At 33.2% G+C, this 18,744-nt stretch overlaps 3 protein-coding genes across 4 annotated transcripts; 1 reads left to right on the forward strand and 2 right to left on the reverse strand.

The window, feature by feature from the left end:
* On the forward strand, positions 4,868 to 6,903 carry LOC104771018 (ethylene-responsive transcription factor SHINE 3). Its single transcript, XM_010495493.2, has 2 exons — positions 4,868 to 5,134; positions 6,246 to 6,903. The coding sequence occupies exons 1-2, from the start codon at positions 5,055 to 5,057 to the stop codon at positions 6,733 to 6,735; spliced, it is 570 nt and encodes a 189-aa protein (XP_010493795.1). The 5' UTR covers positions 4,868 to 5,054; the 3' UTR covers positions 6,736 to 6,903.
* Positions 11,800 to 13,304, reverse strand: LOC104771019 (probable sugar phosphate/phosphate translocator At5g25400). Its single transcript, XM_010495494.2, has one exon. It carries the CDS (start codon positions 13,192 to 13,194, stop codon positions 12,145 to 12,147), a length of 1,050 nt encoding a protein of 349 aa, XP_010493796.1. The 5' UTR covers positions 13,195 to 13,304; the 3' UTR covers positions 11,800 to 12,144.
* On the reverse strand, positions 13,566 to 17,480 carry LOC104771020 (cyclin-A2-1-like). Of its 2 annotated transcripts, none has more exons than XM_010495497.2 (12): positions 17,333 to 17,480; positions 16,038 to 16,373; positions 15,785 to 15,938; positions 15,512 to 15,633; positions 15,324 to 15,416; positions 15,082 to 15,215; positions 14,800 to 14,875; positions 14,624 to 14,700; positions 14,487 to 14,520; positions 14,250 to 14,399; positions 14,033 to 14,167; positions 13,566 to 13,938 (listed from the first exon to the last, which is right to left on the reverse strand). In XM_010495497.2, the coding sequence occupies exons 2-12, from the start codon at positions 16,335 to 16,337 to the stop codon at positions 13,879 to 13,881; spliced, it is 1,335 nt and encodes a 444-aa protein (XP_010493799.1). In that variant the 5' UTR covers positions 16,338 to 16,373; positions 17,333 to 17,480; the 3' UTR covers positions 13,566 to 13,878. The 2 variants fall into 2 exon arrangements, with proteins under 2 accessions (XP_010493799.1, XP_010493797.1); XM_010495495.2 differs by lacking the exon at positions 17,333 to 17,480 and adding an exon at positions 16,852 to 16,999.

Genomic DNA, 18,744 nt, shown 5'->3' on the forward strand with positions numbered 1-18,744 from the left:
AAGGTGTTTATAAGGCTTTTATAAGGTAGAAACCTTATAAAACTTTTTAAAAACCTTGTAAATTTTTTTTGGCGGGAAAAATTTTGGCGGAAAAATTTTTTTGTAGAAATTTTTTATCAAAATTTTTTTGACAAAAATTTTTTTGGCGGGAAAATATGTCGGAAATTTTTTGGCGGGAAAATTTTGTTTTTCTTTTTATTGAATAAAATAATTTTCATCTAAGGGTAAAACGATCATTAAAAATTAAAATATGGCAAAAATAAAAATGGTCAGAAAAGAGGGTATTTTTGAAAAGGAGTATATCAAAAGGGGCATTTTTAACAAATTCTCTATAAAAAATCAAATCAAATATCATTGTAAAAGCTTAGTTTTAGAGTTTGTATGATATATATATCTTATATATTTATTTTAATCTTTTAAAATGTTTATCTCCATTTTCTATTTTATATTAACATCTTATAAGTCATTATTTTCATACTTCCTTACAATATTCACCACACAATAAGATCATAAAGTTGAAATGATCCATATGTAATTATCTATTATGTCTCTGGTTATCTCACATATTCATGTATCATTTTAAATAATTTATAAAGATCAATATAATATTTAAAGATCAATATAATTATCCATTTATCCATTTATAAAGACTATTTTGTTTTGTGATCCAATTGTTAAATCTGCAGAGATCAATATAATATATATTTTTTTTTTATGATTTGAGGTTTTTGAAAACAAAAAGAACATAATTAAACAATTGGTTTTTTGTGTCTTTAATCAAAATAAAAATTATCCAAAAAACAAAACATATTCAACTGGAACTTAAATATAAAAATAAAATATAATTTTAAAAATATCATTTCACTAAATTCTCTAAAGATGAAACCATTAGTATGAAATCTAGCACTATAAATTAAATTGATGAGAGAAAACCAAAAAAATATAAGTTATCCTTGGGATTTTAAAAATTATTGAGATTGAAGAATTCATATAATTTTATAAGAAAACTAATTTAGTTTGTCACTTAAAAAGTAATATTTTTTATTTTGAAATATTATGTGTAAGTGTTGAGTTTATATCAACAAACAACCAAATCATGTGAATTTTGATTCAGCCACTTGGTATTCCTTTTATTTTAGGTTATAAAAAATTAAAATATTTATTTATAATTAAAGACATGTAACTCCATTTAACTCAAATGTAACTCCTATCCAATAATTGTACATTAATTCATTCCTCCTACTAACTTATTATCTTTCAAGAGAAATTATTTTTGGTTAAATTTTAATATTTTTTATTTATTTTGGTTGGCTAAACTTATATTCATATTTTGGTTGGCTAAATTAATATATTTCTCATGTAAAATTATTGTTTATAATATATTTCTCATTTCAAAGTTTAAAGCAATATATCATATATATAAAAGTAAGGTTTTGGTCTCTCCTTATTGGTTGATTTTCATTTAATGTTTTCTAATTTTTTTTTATTTTTTTATTTGCTTTCTAATTGCTTTAAACAATATTTAAGATCCAATAAACACAATACATTTAACTCACACATTAAAATAAAATTATAACTGAAAATAAAATAAATTATGCATTAATCATATTCTACCACTCAATTTTATTCAAACACAATAAATTACTATTGTAACTCCATAGTTCTAAATGTAACTTCCATCATTTCTTATCATATAAATAAGCATTCTCTCAATCTATCATTCTCTCATATTGACATTCTTTTACTATCTCATTTTCACATTCTCTCATTCTCTTCTACAATACCTCAAATCATTTTTCTTTTTTTTTTGTTATTTTTGATTTCTTATTTTTGTTGTATGGGTTTAAAAAAAAAATGAAATATCATTGTAAATTGTTAATGCTAAATTTTAATTTTAGAGACTACATGATATATATTTTACATTGTTTTTATTTTAAAAGATTTATCTCCTTTATCTAATTTGGATTATTATCTTATAAGTAATCATTCTCTCTTCCTCTCCCACCAATATCAAATGTTGTTATATCTCATATGTGTTGTAAGAGTTTGATTCTATATTTTAATTTAGAAAGTATTATATATATATAGATATTACATTGTTCTATTTTTTAAAGATTCATCTCCATTATCTAATTTGGATTACCATCTTATAGTAAACATTCTCTCCTCCTCTCCTACCAATATCAAATGTTGTTATATCTCATATGTGTTGTAACTTGTAAGAGTTTGATTCTATATTTTAATGTAGAAAGTATTATATATATTTAACATTGTTTTCAATTTTTATTTTATTTATATAAAAAAATATTTCTTTTATATTTCTTGCCTTTCTAATCTATTCATATTTATTTTTTAAATTTGCATAGTTAAATTTAAATTCACATATGTTGGTTTTAACAAAACAATCAACTTTATTTGAGAATTAGATGTTCCTATTCATTTTTAAACGATCAATGTGTAACATATAAGCATTTTGTCTTGCAATCACAAGTTCCATTTCCATTGCTTAACTCCATGGTTAAACTATAATATATGTTGTCCTATTTGTAGGAATAACAACATACTTATTTAATTTATTTAAAAGAGCAGATGATTAAACGAAATAAACATTTCTCCAAATTTTATAATTCAATCAGTGAGTGTACTTATTACTTTGAAAAACTTTTACATTGAAGTTCATAAAATCATATAAGAAAACTAAAATACTATATCACTTCAAATTTGGAAGGAAACACTTGGTATTCCTTTTTAAAAAAGTCAAGACACATATAAAAATTTATTAATATTTAACTCACTTTAAAGACATTAAAGGTCATTTAACTCAAAAATAACTTCTATCCAATAATTTCATACATTCCCCCCACAAATATATATATATATATATATATATATGTTCAAGATTGTATTTAAATATTACATAATTTTTTAGTTAGCTAAATTTATAGTCACATATATACAATATATATACATAAGAATTTATATTACTTATTAACACCATAATTCGACCCATTATTTGCTTAACTCAATATTGGTTTCAAAGCCAACTAAAGAAAAACAGAAACGATCTTATTGATATTAGACCAAAACATGGGCATACAAACATAATCACTTACACGGAAGATATTTTTAAAAAATAACTTATTATTGCAACATCAACGTATGAAGGGTTTACATAAGCAGTTAATTAGAAAATCTATAATACAATAAATGTATTGGAAACAATATCAGTCAATGATAAGATTGGATCCTCAAAAGCAAGAAACAACATCTTCATAATTCATAAAAAGTAAACGCCACAATTATACACATCTGAACGAAATGGTATAAACATATAGTGTATAAATAAAAGTGATGGCAAAGCCCGTATATGCCTAATTAAAACGAAATAATACAAAAAAAAAACAAGAAAGTGCCAACTACACCACAACCCACGCGTTGCGTGGGGAAGCACCTAGTATTAATAAACGAAAGGATTACCCCCGGCCCCTTCTTCCTTTTCCGCATCGCCCTGTACTATCTCATTCATGTGGCTGTCACATCTTTATATACATATCTCAAACTTATTTATTTGATTTTGTACGTTTTGCATATGTTGGTGAATTCATTTATTTAAGCTGAATGTTTAATTCGTTCTTGTCTCCTTTAGGTTCATAACATTTAATGCGCAACTACTACTTCAAATATCTGTGGACTTTACCACGCGACGCACCGACGATAATTTAGCTTTTCATTAATTAATCAGTAAAAACTTCGACAATTGATTTGATCTTATTTACAAAATTACAAGTTAAGTCATTTTTTTTTTTTGAAAACAAATGTTAAATTAGATTTCAAAAGAAAATAACGTTTTTACAACAAGTGCAACCTTTAGTTTTAATCAACATCAAACAGAAAGATAGCTATTTAGTCAGGGACAAATCTCATAGCAAGCCAAAGACCCAACCCGTTCGTATATTGCAAGTCACCACTAAGCTGGAGAGCAAGTAGCTGATCGCGGAGGAGGCGGTCTATCCGGTGAATAAGCTGTACTTGGGGGATGGGAGTGGTGCCGTGACGACGATCATTCCGCTCCCTCCATAGTGTGTAAACAACTGCCTGCAGAATGTAGCGTGCAAGGGAACCCTCTTTTCGGTCCGACCAATGACTTGAGGCACAATCAAGAACAGTGACCGTGTGTCGGTTTGTGTCAAATACGAATTTGAAAATGAGAGATAATATACGAGTGAACCTTGTTTTGACGTTGTAATTTCTCGTCATTTTTATGGTATTGCTTGTAAAATTAATAGCATTTTTATATGAATTTCTATGTAATATCATTTGGGGTGTAGAGGTATATTCGAATGTGATCGATCTTCATTCTATAATCTACAAAAAAAAAAGAGAGAAAAACCAGTATAAATAGAAAGCCATCAATGAATAATTGAATAATTGAATACACACAATACATCATTATCAAAGACTGGAGAGTGGATGTTACAAAAAGTAAACGACTTGTGCATTATTAGTTTACCAAAACCCCACTATGCTTTGTAATTGGCTCCAAAAAAGTGCCCTTTCCTATAGTTTACCTAAAGCCTTGCTATTAATATTCACATAAATGAAGAAAACAGACAAATTGATAGTTTTTTTTTACGTTCCGTAAGCAATAAGAAATATGATCACTTGGTACCATTTGTGGACTAGACTGACATCGAATAGACAAAAGATCAATTACATATGTTGTAGAAAACAAAGAAGTATTTATTTTGCTTGGACTGTAAATCTTTTGTTTTGATATGAATCTTGACATGTACGGTATAACAAATATAACCAAATAACCCCATGACACGGGAGAGAGAGAGAGGGGACAGACAATAAATACCATAAAAATAGTAGAGAGGACGTGCGAAAAGAGCATCGAAGTTAAGTGAGTGGTTGTTAAGTAGAGAGAGAGATCAGACTAGAAGTGTCTCTCTTTCTCTTTCTATCTTATTCTTTAGTTCATGCTGGAGATGTCTTGAGTTGTGTCAGAAGAAACACAGGGAAATTAAGGAATCCGACTTTAAAACAGAAGTATGGTACATTCGAAGAAGTTCCGAGGTGTCCGCCAGCGTCAGTGGGGTTCTTGGGTCTCTGAGATTCGCCATCCTCTCCTGTCAGTTCTCTCTCTCTCTCTCTCTCTCTGGCTCAAACACATTAACACATAAACTACAAATATGTATATTGTTTTGCATGATGGATTTATATACCGATATACAAGTCCATCTATGTGTGTATACATGCATATACCTTGATCTTTTTCTAGAAGCTATCATTGATTATACTACCAAAGACTACTTTATGCAATCCCTCAAGAACATGCGTTTTTGTTTAAGTCGTTTTCCTCCGGTTATTAACGTACACATACGTTTGTATTTGTAAATTTGCGTGTATATAAATAATATTTTTTAATTCATACAGTTGAAATGCATGTTTTTCTGTAGTCAAAATGAATGTATTTTTGTGTTTGTTTATACATTGTTTTATGGGTGACTACGGATCGTATATCCTGGCCTATATAATATGTGGGCATATCCTATGATCCTTTCTCTTTCTCTTGAATTGACATCTTTAAAATTGTATATTCTCTGAAGCTAAGCAAATATTAATTCAACAAGATAAGCAATCGACTATGTTTATTATATTTTTTAAAAATTACATAAAAATTAAATTAAAACGAAAATTGCAATATGCGTATATATACTTTTTCTCAAATATTATTATTTTTTAGTTAATTTTCTGGATACAAATTTTATATATTACACAAAAAGAAAGAATAAATGTCTCTTTCAAATACTAATATTTTGTAATTTATTTTGTTCAACGCTAATATTATTGTTTTTAGTACCTTTGTTTTGCTCGGTAGAGTTGAGTTTCGTATCAAATTTAAGTGGATATGAATCATAATCAAAGGTGGATAACTTGAGTATCCTCTTTGGCTAAATGCCTCAATCTGTTACATATACATATAAAAATTTATTACACATACGCAGTATTAGACTATTGGGTATACCGTTTATTTAATAACTGAAATAACCTTACTAGCAAATACGGGAAACACTAACTATAAACATTTGTCCGAAAGAAAAAGAACTTATTATCATTAACTATAATAGAACGAAAAATAAGTCATGTGCTTTGTGTTTTTTTTAAGTTCTTTGATAATGAGTGTTTTGGTTGTTAATACTTTAATTATGTAACTAATGTGTGTTTCTCTGACCTATCAGGAAGAGAAGAGTATGGCTCGGAACATTCGACACAGCCGAAGCAGCGGCTAGGGCCTACGACCAAGCCGCAGTTCTAATGAACGGTCAGAACGCAAAGACCAACTTTCCCGTCATCAAATCCAACGGCTCAGATTCTCCGGTCGTTAACTCTACGTTAAGGTCGCCAAAATCGTTGTCTGAACTCCTGAACGCAAAACTAAGGAAGAACTGTAAAGACCAGACACCGTATCTGACGTGTCTCCGCCTTGACAACGACAGCTCGCACATAGGCGTGTGGCAGAAACGAGCCGGGTCGAAAACTAGTCCAAACTGGGTCAAGCTTGTTGAACTCAGTGACAGTGTTAACGCGCGTCCCGATGGTGATATTGGGATTAATAAGATAAAGAAACGAGACGACAGCGTTGAGGAAGAAGATCAGATGGCGATGCAGATGATCGAGGAGTTGCTCAATTGGACCTGTCCTGCTTCTGGATCCATTGCACATGTCTAAAGATTTATAACATAGAAGAAGAATTATAAATAATGGATGGTATAAGTTACATATATAACTTTGATTAATACTTTTTCAACCTATGATAGCCCTATTGATAGTAGAAATAGTACCTATATACATAAGCAGTGTTTAAATTAAATAAATGAACATATGTTGTGGTTTTAATGATCAATTAAGAAAAACATTTTGAAAAAGAGAGTTCATTTTTTCTGTTGAACTTGTCGACATGATATTATTACATAGAGGAGATAGTGAACAATGTTTAATGTGAATGAGATTTTTCAAACTCATCTGCGAATTAGATTCTTCTGATCCGAATGTTAGTCCTACCTCGACTAAGAAAGCTTTTACTATGGTTGCTGACCTAGGTGGGTAAAGTTCGTCTCATGTTCCATTTTTTTGTTTAAAATTTTAAATCATACGAGAATGCATTTCTGTATCTTAATTCCTTTATTTGTAACTCTCCCATTAAAATAACTAGGATTCAGACCCCCTTGTAAGACCCCAACCGTAAAATTCCGTACCAACTCGTACATGTCCGTTTATACAATTTAGGACCTGTCAATTTTTAACTCGTTCATTAAACAATATGTGACAGCTGTTAAGTAAAACGAGTCAAATAACTCTTAAAATATGCATCCAAATTCATTATGAGGTTCTAGTACAACAAAAGTCATGAAAATAGGCTAATACTTGTACCGCTATCATGCAAACTAAATAAAATCCTTTTGTTTTCCAGCTGTTGAGATCTCAGTATCAACATGTGTCGTAGAGATATCACTTCCAACAGACCTATCAATTTTCTAGAAAAAAAAATATAGATTAGCAAAAGAAAAATATACATTTGTAAGTAATTATAGATTTATTCTAGAATCGTTCCTAGGAAAAATTAGGAATTTCATCCTTAAAATTCGTGATATTCATCATTTCTATGATTTAGAAAGGTCTTCCTAAATATACATGATAACCTATCTAAAAATTTATATTAAAGAATCTAACCTTGTGTGTTTCATGTGCAGTCAAATGTGAACTTCCTATAGAGATCAGAATAGGATCTCTAGCAGCTGGCAAAACAAATGAATTATTTGTTTTTTTCTTTTTTAAGCGGTTGAGCGTGTATCACTATGTGGCGTAGAAACTGGAATGTCACTACCAAATGAATGATGAAATTCCTACAAAAATAAGCAAACATAGTTTAAACTTACATCACTGTGAAGAATTAAGTTTAAGAAAGTTACAGTTAAAACAAAAGTAAGAGTCATGTAGATATTAATTAGCAATACAAACGTGCTATTTCAGAATTTTCTTTTATCTTTTTGATGAAAGTGCACACTTGGCGGTTATTGCGAATAAAGATTGGTCGAGAATCTTCTACCATTAACTTAATCCTTGGAAGTTCATAACTGAGTGTAATCTCTTTAACTAGACCATCAAGTCCGAAATCTTCAAAAACAGTGTCAACTAAATCCTTGTATATGATATTCTCAGCAACTTCACAAAGTGATCCACCTTTTTTTGTATCAATAAAAATCTCCAATGAAGTTTGGCATTTAGTTTCCACTCACCAAAAAAAAAGTATATCTCCACCATACTTACACCATACTTATAATTACATACACAACTTAGACAAACCTTCAAAAACATCATAGCACCAACTAGAATATCAACAAGTTGATGTTTTATTTCTGATAACAACCACAAAAATGCTTCACTTCTATTCTCTATTCACTTAGACAATATCAATTCTATTCTTTCGTTAATCAAAACAGAAAAACTTACAATTATATCAGAGATGAGTTGCTTGAAGTTGGAGGATGCTACTTTCCTGAAAACGCACAATGCTACAATCAAGCTAACGCAAAACGAAAATTACAAACATTAAGACTACAAAATCTACAAGACATTAAGTTTGTTTAGACATTTGTTTGGCCTTGGTGGTGGTCCTTTGTAGGAGATTTCTTGACCTTAGAGGCGGCTCTTGTGTGGTCATGAGGTATTCTAGTGAGGGAATATGTGGTTGGTAGGACATTGTGAAGTTTTATGCGAGCCACAGGAGGGATACATGGTTAAAGATAGGACTAAGACGTGTTTAGAATTGTTTGCTCTAAGGAAAGTTGGTCCTGAATGACTCTTTGGAGAGCTTTAGTTCTCCTAGTACCGTTATATTCTAAGACTTTGTGGGTTGAGAGTATGGCTAGTATATCGAATTTGAATGACGATCTGGGGGTGCGCTGTTGGGTGGCAACCCGAGAGATGAATGTTGGGCTTCCCTTATATATTATGGCATGCAGACTTAGGTCCGATGAAGAGCGAATATTTTGACATGCCGGCTAAGGCCTGAAGAGCCAATAAAAACTCAAGGTTGAGACCTACAAGTAAAGGAAAGTCCAAAAGTCAAGGGTAAATAATGCATGGAACGTGAGTCTATTGCCTGGAGGTATCCTTCGTAGATCGGTCGGAAGAGGTGCTGGCCATGGAAACAGTTGCATGGGAGTCCATGGCTGATGATTGTTCGAGATTTGAGGACGAATCTATGTTGGTGGGGGAATATTATAACATCCGCGAACCAACTTTTGGTGGTTTGGGGTGTGTGTCGATCAACACAAATATTGTGTCAATCGACACCAACAATTTCTGGTTTGCTTGGTTTGGTTTAAATCGTCGAATTGGAAGCGGTTGGGTTTAGGAAGACCCTAAACCGAAGTATATCAGTGGAAGTCGACCTAGGTTATGGGATTAGCCTCATTTATCGATTCCAGAGAGAAATAGAAGAGATAAAGTTGTTCTTGAGCGTTTATGGAGATTTCTAGCTATTCTTGAGGGATCTGAGGCTGGAAAGATTGTAACGCCCGCATCCCACGATCCTAAAGGGAGGCAATTTGTTTTAAGGAAAATGATAGCTAGATGAGCTTAAGTAGCTAAGTTACTAGCTCAACCAACTAGAATATGAGCTGCATGAGCTCAACAAACTCAGTGAACCAACTAGCTAAGCTGCAGTTAGCTACACCAACTGGTACACTAACTAGCTCATCTGGACGAGCTGGCTGCCTACTCAACTTAGCTTGGTCAATTGATCCGGTGCTAACCCAGCTGGGTGGTCCAGTTAGCTAACACTCGAGCTGGAGGAGTATGGTAGCTCGGTAGCATGAGCAGTCACCATCAGAATAGTGCGACTCTTCAAAGAGACGCGACCCATCGAAAAGTGGCAAGGAATGGGCATGTCCTTTCATGGAACACACCCATTGGCGTCCTATATAAGGGATAGACGCCCAGCCCATTCAACACACACCATCATTCATCCATCATCCATCCAACACACCATCGTCCATATATCGATACTCGTCTGAACTGATGCGTATACTACCTCTCTATCGAAGGTATGATGAGACGAGCGATGGTTCGACAATCGGGTCGAACCAATCGAAGGATAAGCGGCAGTTCGACAATAGAGTCAAACTGATCGCAGGATGATCGACAGTTCAATCATAGAGTCGGACCGATAGAAAGGTCATCAACGATCCACGCCAATGGACGGATCGATGAAGGATTGATCTATGATTCAATTGCTAGTCAGATCGCGTGATCGAATGATTGACGATTCGAACCGTAGGTTGGATTGACTTGTCGGATGGTCTACAAGTTGTTCGAAAGTATCGGCCTTGTTGGTGTTTACATTCAGCCAACCATGAACGTAGGGATAAAGAACAGAAAATAAAAGTAGAATCATAATAAATGAAAATTTTGTATGTTACAACGAGCTGAATGATAGACACAACAGCTACCTCACAAAAAAAAAAAAAAAACCTATGCTACAAACGGACCAAACAAAGATAACAATTAATAGTGATATAATTACAAGATCAAGGAACCAACGTTGTAAAATATACACAATGTGAATGTGAAGCAATGGACTATATTTTGTATGCACTGTGCTATAAAGTAATTTCAACATCAACTCAGCCAGACAACCAGCTCCATCTCAAAACCAAAAGACCACGCCGAAGGAGAAAACAACATCAGCTACACAATCTCATTTTCCATCAACCACATATTACAACCAAATAATACACATTTCAAATATATATATAACTTCTATCTAACCTCCCATGATATCAGTGAAGAAATATCATGTGATAATCAATATGTGACAGATTTTATATAAGCGGCTATCTTCTCATTAGAAAACTCACAACCATTGAACGCTTTCTTTAAAATTGAAGATCACAATCCAAATGGTACAAAAAGACTTGTTGTGGAAGTAGTAATACAAGACCTAGAAATTACACAAAGTCAAGCCACAAAAGAAAAAGACAGTGAATGCTTGATATGTTTTGAAGATCTACAAGGACTTTAAAGTATTAACACACAATCTTGCTATCACTAATTTCACCATAAATGTATTGCAATTTGGTTACATCACAAAACAACATGTCCTAATTGTTAAAAAAAAAAAAACAGAATAAGCTCTATTACATTTTTAAATTCAATAACACAAACATGATTAGAAAAATTACTTTTTGAAAATCGGAATGGTTTTTAGTTCATTGATAATTTGGATATTAAATGGTGTGGCTGATTCTTTGATGTTTAAATTATAGTAAATGAATAACACTAATACTTCCAAGTTCGCCAAAAACCAATATAAAATATACAAAAAATGGGAAAGGAGGAAATAAGTTCATCCTCAAGTAAGATTTACATGAAATTTAAATTAAAAGTACTGAAAAACCTACCAATAAAATTTTATAAAAAAACATAAAATTAAATAAATTAAAAAAATAAACAAATCTGTGCAGCTCACGAGAGTACTCCATCTAGTTATTAATATAGTTGACTATATGTAACAACAATTTGTTACTATGGATCATAGTTTTTTTTGTCTTATTTTTTCAAGTAAAAACCTGAAAAAAATTACTAGAAGTATCATTGGGAGGCAAAGAATAAAATCAACTTCAGTGCAAAACTTATCAATCTGCAATATGTAACGCAATATATAATCCATTGGTAGCCAAACTAAAAACAAGTAATCTGTAAATAAAAGGGCAAAACCTCAAACTTCATTGGAAAATGTTGGTAAATAACAACACTCACAACCATAAATAAAGAAGGAAAAAAAAAACAGAATATGAAGAAAATTCACTACCTAAGATATTCCCATACGGGTATCGATAGATCAGAACCTAACCCGGATTCACCACTAAGGCAAATTGTGGAAACATAGGAAAAAACTAAACAAAACCAGTTAGACCAAATGCCATTCTTACGTCTCATAATCATAATCATAATCATAATCAAAATGTGTTTGGCATCTACTATAACCTTCAAGCTCTTATTCCAACAAATGTATATTAAGCAGTAAAAAAAAAAAAAAACTCAAATTTTACCAAAATCCAATTCTTCACCTTTTTAATCTTGTGGCTCGTTCTTCCTCCCACCTTCATTTCCTTCCCTCTCTTCCAAAAGCCGACCACTCTCTTCATCTACTTGCTGAGTAGTCTTCTGAGCGTCTTTAGCCTTCAATGCTTGTAATTTGGCATGATTGTAGTAGGCAACCCCCAAGAACGCGATCCCATACCCGAAAAGATTAATAGGAGTGACAGTGTCCTTAATCACAGACCAAGAAAAGGCGATCAAGAGCCAGTCCTTAACCACACCAGCAACATTCATTGTCAAGGCAGAGGTTTTCCCAACAAGAAGGAACACAGCAAGATTCAGAGCAAACGCACAGAACGAGTTCGTCCCAAAAATGAGGTAATCGAAATAGAAGCTAGATGTATCTCTCAAGATGGGAAACTCCACGACGATCCAAGGGATAAACAAGAAAGCTAAGCAACAAGGAGCAACGTAATAGAGAGAAGTGATGGGATTCAAAGTGATTCCTTTAGAAGTAAGCAAGATCTGAATCATAACCAACCGTGTCGCCTCGAAAGCAACCGCACCTAGCTGGAGAATCACACCCCAAACATCGAATCTAGCTTCACCGTAAGCAGCAATGGCTACACCGAAAGAGATCGAAAGCATGTTAATCATAGTCTCCGATTTGAAACCCTCTTTCTTGAAGAGCACGCCAATCGAATAAACCGCCACAGGCATCAACGCTTTGAGCATCTGAATGAAGGAGACAGAGAGGTAAATGTAGGCCGAGTTAGACAGCCAAAGAGAGAGCGAGTACAAGGCTCCGATAGGCACGACGGATCTGAGGTAAGTGTCACGTGACATTGAGACAGGTTCGACGAATTTGAAGACCTTGATGAGGAGAAAAGCTAGGGTTGAGCAAAAGGACATGTGGATCATTGTGAGTGTGATCGGGAATGGCCAACCGTACATCTTCTTGTCGAGGATGTATTTGTTGTAGACGATGACGGTGAAACTTAGGAAGATCCATATCGCTACGTATGTGTAGGAGATGATTATGTTCTTAATCACGCCTTCGCTTAGTGATCCGCCTTTACCCATAATTTTGTGATATTTTTCACTCTCTTACTACGGTGGTTCTGAGGCGGAGACGTTAGCGATGGTGGTGGTCTCTGTGAAAACTTTGGGAATTGAATTTGGTGAGATCCTGAAAAAACGTTTTTAGACTTTGTCCTAAAGACAGACCACGTAACGGAAGTGCTTCACCAATTTATAACTTTTTTGTTTTCTTTTTCTTGAGTAATTTAATAATTTTCTAAATTTGTAGATAAGCATAGATATTAATTTATTAGCAAATAAATATTTTAAGCAGTGTTATTCAAAACTGAGAATAATAATAATTATAGCAAATTCATTTACTTAAATTATTTTAATGAAATATACATGAAATTTTGTTGTATAGTACTCTACAATGAGATGGCTCATGAACACTTGCTTTATTAAAGAGTCTACAAAATTATGTAACATTTACTGTAAAGGACAAATCTCATGAGATGTGTCAAAATTGTGTTTGGTTTTATACAATGATGTTCCATGAGATGGCCACTGCTTTGGAAGCACCTGACACCAAACAACAGTTACAGACAAAATAGACAGATGACTTACAAAGAAACTATTCCATAACTGTAGAGACCAAAAATGATGTCTGAAACTAGGATTGGTCTCCTGATGCCAAACTAAGAGATGTGCTGACTTGGTCATATCAGGAGAATCCAAAAATCTGTTTCATCTTGAGAAGAGTGTAGTGACACGTTCAGGAGATGTTAGTGTTGCCACACTTTTGAACTGTCAAAAATATTCATATATATATATAGAATGAGAGACCAAATTCAATGTCAGCTTTGATTGACACTTTCTTAGATTTGAATTCAATGTATACCTTTTGTTGGTTATATTTGGTCCTTATAGCAATAAGGGTGCTTCCACTGGTGTTGAGCTGCAAATCCTCCATTGCAATTACTGTGGTTTTTAGAGCAGATGCCTCATATCTTGTATAGTGCTGCAGAGTTGGGTTCTGTATACCATTCATATCAGCAAGATTGTTTTCCCTTAAAAGTAAAAACATTCACAATCAAGAAATGTGAGTGAACACTCACCCATGGATGGTTATATTGGTCCAGTGTCCATCTTGCTAAGAAAACCGCTGAAGCGGCAATTTGAGACGGCTGGAACCTTAGGAAAGTATATTCCACGAGAGTTAATTCCGCGAAATAGTTCGCTAAGAACTCCATCTCAATGAGGGGAACCTGTGAACCAACAAAATCAGTTTAATGATTCCAAGTTCATTGAAAATGCCGAGAATGGCTACTGAAATATGGATCAATGTAAACCACCTTGTCGGACGCTTGAGCTGCTAGAATGAATCGCCTGAAATGCCGAAGAAGAAACTGATGTGTTAACACTGTTTTGTAAAAACTAAGAGTAAAGGTAGTAGTGAAGCATGCATTTTAGCGACTTTTAAGTGTTTTACCTGAGAAAAGTTTTGGTGGTTGGAACTGATAACCGAAAGTGCAGAAAGTTTAAAACTTGAACCTCCATACTTAGTACCTGAAAAATATAGTATTTGGTTTTTTGTTAATCTTTGATCAAAACTGAATCCTCTTAGATGACACTGATATAGATGGAGTGTGTATGTTAATTACGTACTTCTAGTCTTGTGTATGTATTGTCTGTAATGAAGCAAAACTCCTCCAACCGAGGTGCCATAATCTCTTCGTATTTTCTGTAACAAGACGGTACAAGGAAGGATACCTTAGTTAGTTAAAATGCATTTCAGAGCTGCAATTATGGAATGAGACCAAACATGTGTTCCTCTGTATCCATTTATACTTCAGATTTATATTCATTGCAATGTGAATGGGTACTTAATAGAATTGTGCTTCTCTAACTTGAAATTAAAGGAGAAATTAAAAGTTGTAGGTAACTCACGAGGCTATTAGCATGCAAGTGACACCAAGCAACTGAAGCCTATGCTTTTCAATGTAATTATGAGACATGAACCGATCAATTAGATTCACGGTAAGGTAAAGTGTATCTGAAGCCAGCTTGTACTCTTCAGAAACCTGAAAGAAGTAACAACATGATTAGGGATTCTTACTCTTAAACAACTGTTTTGGATTACTAGCACTCTTTCAAGTAAAGCTATTGCATAGCATATACTATATACCTACCTCTACAAGCCAATCAATCAGAATACCACGCATGGTTGGATCGATATCTCGCTGTACTAGCACCATATAGCTAGTTGAAGGTCTTTGTTCAAGCTGTACACAGGTTGTGGTAATAATAATAAGAACTCAGAATCTCAATATGCCAATTTCTGTAAGAATAAAACAAGATCAAGTATATGGATTCAAACCTCTGCAACATGAATGCTGTCATATATACTTGCAGCATATAAGCTACAATACTTAGGATCTTGGACATTGGCATCTATATCTACAACCTTATGACAATCTGTGACATCAGATCCGTCTTCTTCTGCACAATCCAATGAACCTTGAGTAAAATTTGAGAAACATACACTTTGGTATATACTTTCATTTAACAAGATTATCTTAAAAGGTTTGATATATGATATGTTCTTCTGATTACTATATTCACAGCATTTTTTAGTAGTGAAGTTACTTACTTTTCTTAGTAACTTCTCTATCTTTAGAGTTTTGAGCAGATTCAACCATCCTAATCTTTGACAAGTCTTCTGCTAATTTCGATTTTTCAGCATCCACATCTACCAAACCTTCTTCTGCTATCTGCTTAATCTCTTTTTGACCTCGCTTTGCAGCCTGTTACATTGTATTAGTAAGAAGATATTCTAAAGGAAAACAAACACCAATCAATCAAAGAATTAATATGCAAACAAAGCATCAGAATTCATCCACTACCTTAACATTGCCATGTGTACAAACTATACTTTCTGCCAAAGTATTAGTCACATCCTTAAGCACTGCGCGTCTCTTATGACTACAAACTTTGGTATTATCTGATGCCATTCGTTTGTTACTCGGTCTAGGAACACGCCTCGGTTCCTGTTTAAAAGCTGGTTTTGATGGAGACATTGACACTCCTAAAGTCTTAGCTCTTGATCTAGTGACTCTCACATTACTATCTCGAATCTTCATAGTAGAATTTGTTTCTTTCTTCACATCAGACTGCCTAGAAGAAGAAGAAGAAACTCTATACATAATTTTAAACCAGAATTCACCACCGATCTGCCAATCCTGCAGGGTAATATAGATTTTTAGTCTTCACAAATTGTTACATTAAACAGAAACAATCGTAATGGCTTAATTTCAAATTCAGTTATCAGTTTCAAGAAAGCTCTAATGCTCACTTTGTTATGTGATCAGATCTCAACTTGTGTAAAATTCTGGAAAATTGAGTGAAAGAGTTTGAACAATTAAATCTAATTTAATTACATCTCTGGATCCAAATACATTCTATACAAAAAAATTAACTTTCAAAATCATATGTAACCAAAAACTTCATTTTTTTTTTCTTAAAAATTCCGTGACATAGATCAATCACTGTCTGAATTCAGTAGAACATAGGTAGAAAACAAAAACAGAGAAAGAAAGAAAAAAAACACGAGGATAGAACAGTCACACAACAGATCTACAATCCAAAAAACATCAAAATTATGAACCCAAAGAAAAAAACAAAAATCATCGATCCAAAAGAGAGAGGCGTAGAAAATACCTTAAGCTTTAGAGTATCGAATTGAGAATGAGTTGAAGAGAGAGTGAGTTGAAATAGGGAGGAGCGTGAGCGAGCATGAGCGGGATTTTTCTGTGGTCTCGTTTCGAAATTTTTAGATATTAAAATATTTTATTAGTTTTCAATTTGAAAAAAAAGTAAAAAGAAAGAGACTTTGGGATTTGGACAAATGATAATAATTTGGAGTTTTTATTGGGAAGTAAGTGACAGAACAGAAGTGGTCTCTGACTCTCTGACACTTTGACGTCTGGTCTCTGTGGTTAATTCTCTCTTTGAGATCTTAATCAGTCAGCCGTTACGCGCTCTATTGCATTTGATTAAACCGCTTCATAACCTAAAAGCCCATTCAAATAAGCCCCATAACTCTTCCACCTTAAGAAAAGAAAAACCCCCATCTAGGATTACATTTACATTTTTTTTTGNCAAAAATCATCGATCCAAAAGAGAGAGGCGTAGAAAATACCTTAAGCTTTAGAGTATCGAATTGAGAATGAGTTGAAGAGAGAGTGAGTTGAAATAGGGAGGAGCGTGAGCGAGCATGAGCGGGATTTTTCTGTGGTCTCGTTTCGAAATTTTTAGATATTAAAATATTTTATTAGTTTTCAATTTGAAAAAAAAGTAAAAAGAAAGAGACTTTGGGATTTGGACAAATGATAATAATTTGGAGTTTTTATTGGGAAGTAAGTGACAGAACAGAAGTGGTCTCTGACTCTCTGACACTTTGACGTCTGGTCTCTGTGGTTAATTCTCTCTTTGAGATCTTAATCAGTCAGCCGTTACGCGCTCTATTGCATTTGATTAAACCGCTTCATAACCTAAAAGCCCATTCAAATAAGCCCCATAACTCTTCCACCTTAAGAAAAGAAAAACCCCCATCTAGGATTACATTTACATTTTTTTTTGGTGTGAAGGATTACATTTACTTATTACTCTTTTTTTTCTTAAACACTTTATTTACTTATTACTCTTGTCAATAATATTTTACCATCAATTAAACAAATTTTTTTAATTAATATGTTGACCTAATAACTTTTAAATATTTATTTTATAATTATCTATTGTTTATTTAATTACTAGATGAGAACACGCCTGATGTGCGGATTTAAAGTTTTATAAATTATATTAAAATTTATTGTACGTTATTTATAAATTTTATTTTTGTTATAATACACTGAGTTATATCCATTTACAAATCTTTTATGTATGTTACCACTAAAAATATTTTTTTTACATCTAAATATATTCTATGTTATAAATATATTCACCCACCTAGAAAATGTATGTATGAACACATTAAGTCAACTATTTCACTTTCACTTATGCATAGTTTTTTAATTACTAAAATTGTTAGCTCAAAACATATCAAATGAAAAATATATTACATAATATACTAATCAATGATGTATCTATCACAATAGTGTATGACCACCATGGAGAAAACCTCGGCTCTGCCCTCATCTCTTATGGAGAGAACCTTGCGTCCAACCTCCTTCACCATGGAGACAACCTTGGCTCCGCCTTCCTCACTTGGGGAGATAACCTTGCGTCAAACCCCCTCCACCTTCCTCCCTTGGGAAGATAACTTTGTGTCCAACCTTCTACACCATAGAGAGATCCTTGGCTCTGCCCTCCTCTTGTGTGGAGAGAACATATTCACGTCTTTTTGCTATCTCAAAATGGCTTGTTCCGACAACCAATAAAAGTGAAAACTTTTTTCTAATGTCACAATTTTTTTTTGATAGTAACTAATGTTAAATTTCCCAATGTATTCGTGGAGTGTCTTTGACACACCATGATATAGCCTCTGTCTCTGTAACACCTTAACCGTCACCTTGCTTAGTGAGCCCATATCCACTCTCAGTCCATGGGCTCACT

Source organism: Camelina sativa, chromosome 20 (genome assembly GCF_000633955.1).
Source record: "Camelina sativa cultivar DH55 chromosome 20, Cs, whole genome shotgun sequence".
In the NCBI taxonomy this organism is placed as follows: domain Eukaryota; kingdom Viridiplantae; phylum Streptophyta; class Magnoliopsida; order Brassicales; family Brassicaceae; genus Camelina; species Camelina sativa.

What these genes read in the sequence shown, in the direction of transcription:
- LOC104771018 (XM_010495493.2), top strand. Translation starts at nt 5,055, where the DNA reads ATGGTACATTCGAAGAAGTTCCGAGGTGTCCGCCAGCGTCAGTGGGGT. An exon ending in GAGATTCGCCATCCTCTCCT is followed by an intron (nt 5,135 to 6,245) that starts GTCAGTTCTCTC and finishes CTGACCTATCAG; the next exon opens with GAAGAGAAGAGTATGGCTCG.
- LOC104771019 (XM_010495494.2), bottom strand. Translation starts at nt 13,194, where the DNA reads ATGGGTAAAGGCGGATCACTAAGCGAAGGCGTGATTAAGAACATAATC.
- LOC104771020 (XM_010495497.2), bottom strand. Translation starts at nt 16,337, where the DNA reads ATGTATAGAGTTTCTTCTTCTTCTTCTAGGCAGTCTGATGTGAAGAAA. An exon ending in ACAGCATTCATGTTGCAGAG is followed by an intron (nt 15,417 to 15,511) that starts GTTTGAATCCAT and finishes ACCTGTGTACAG; the next exon opens with CTTGAACAAAGACCTTCAAC. An exon ending in ACTTGCATGCTAATAGCCTC is followed by an intron (nt 14,876 to 15,081) that starts GTGAGTTACCTA and finishes GTCTTGTTACAG; the next exon opens with AAAATACGAAGAGATTATGG.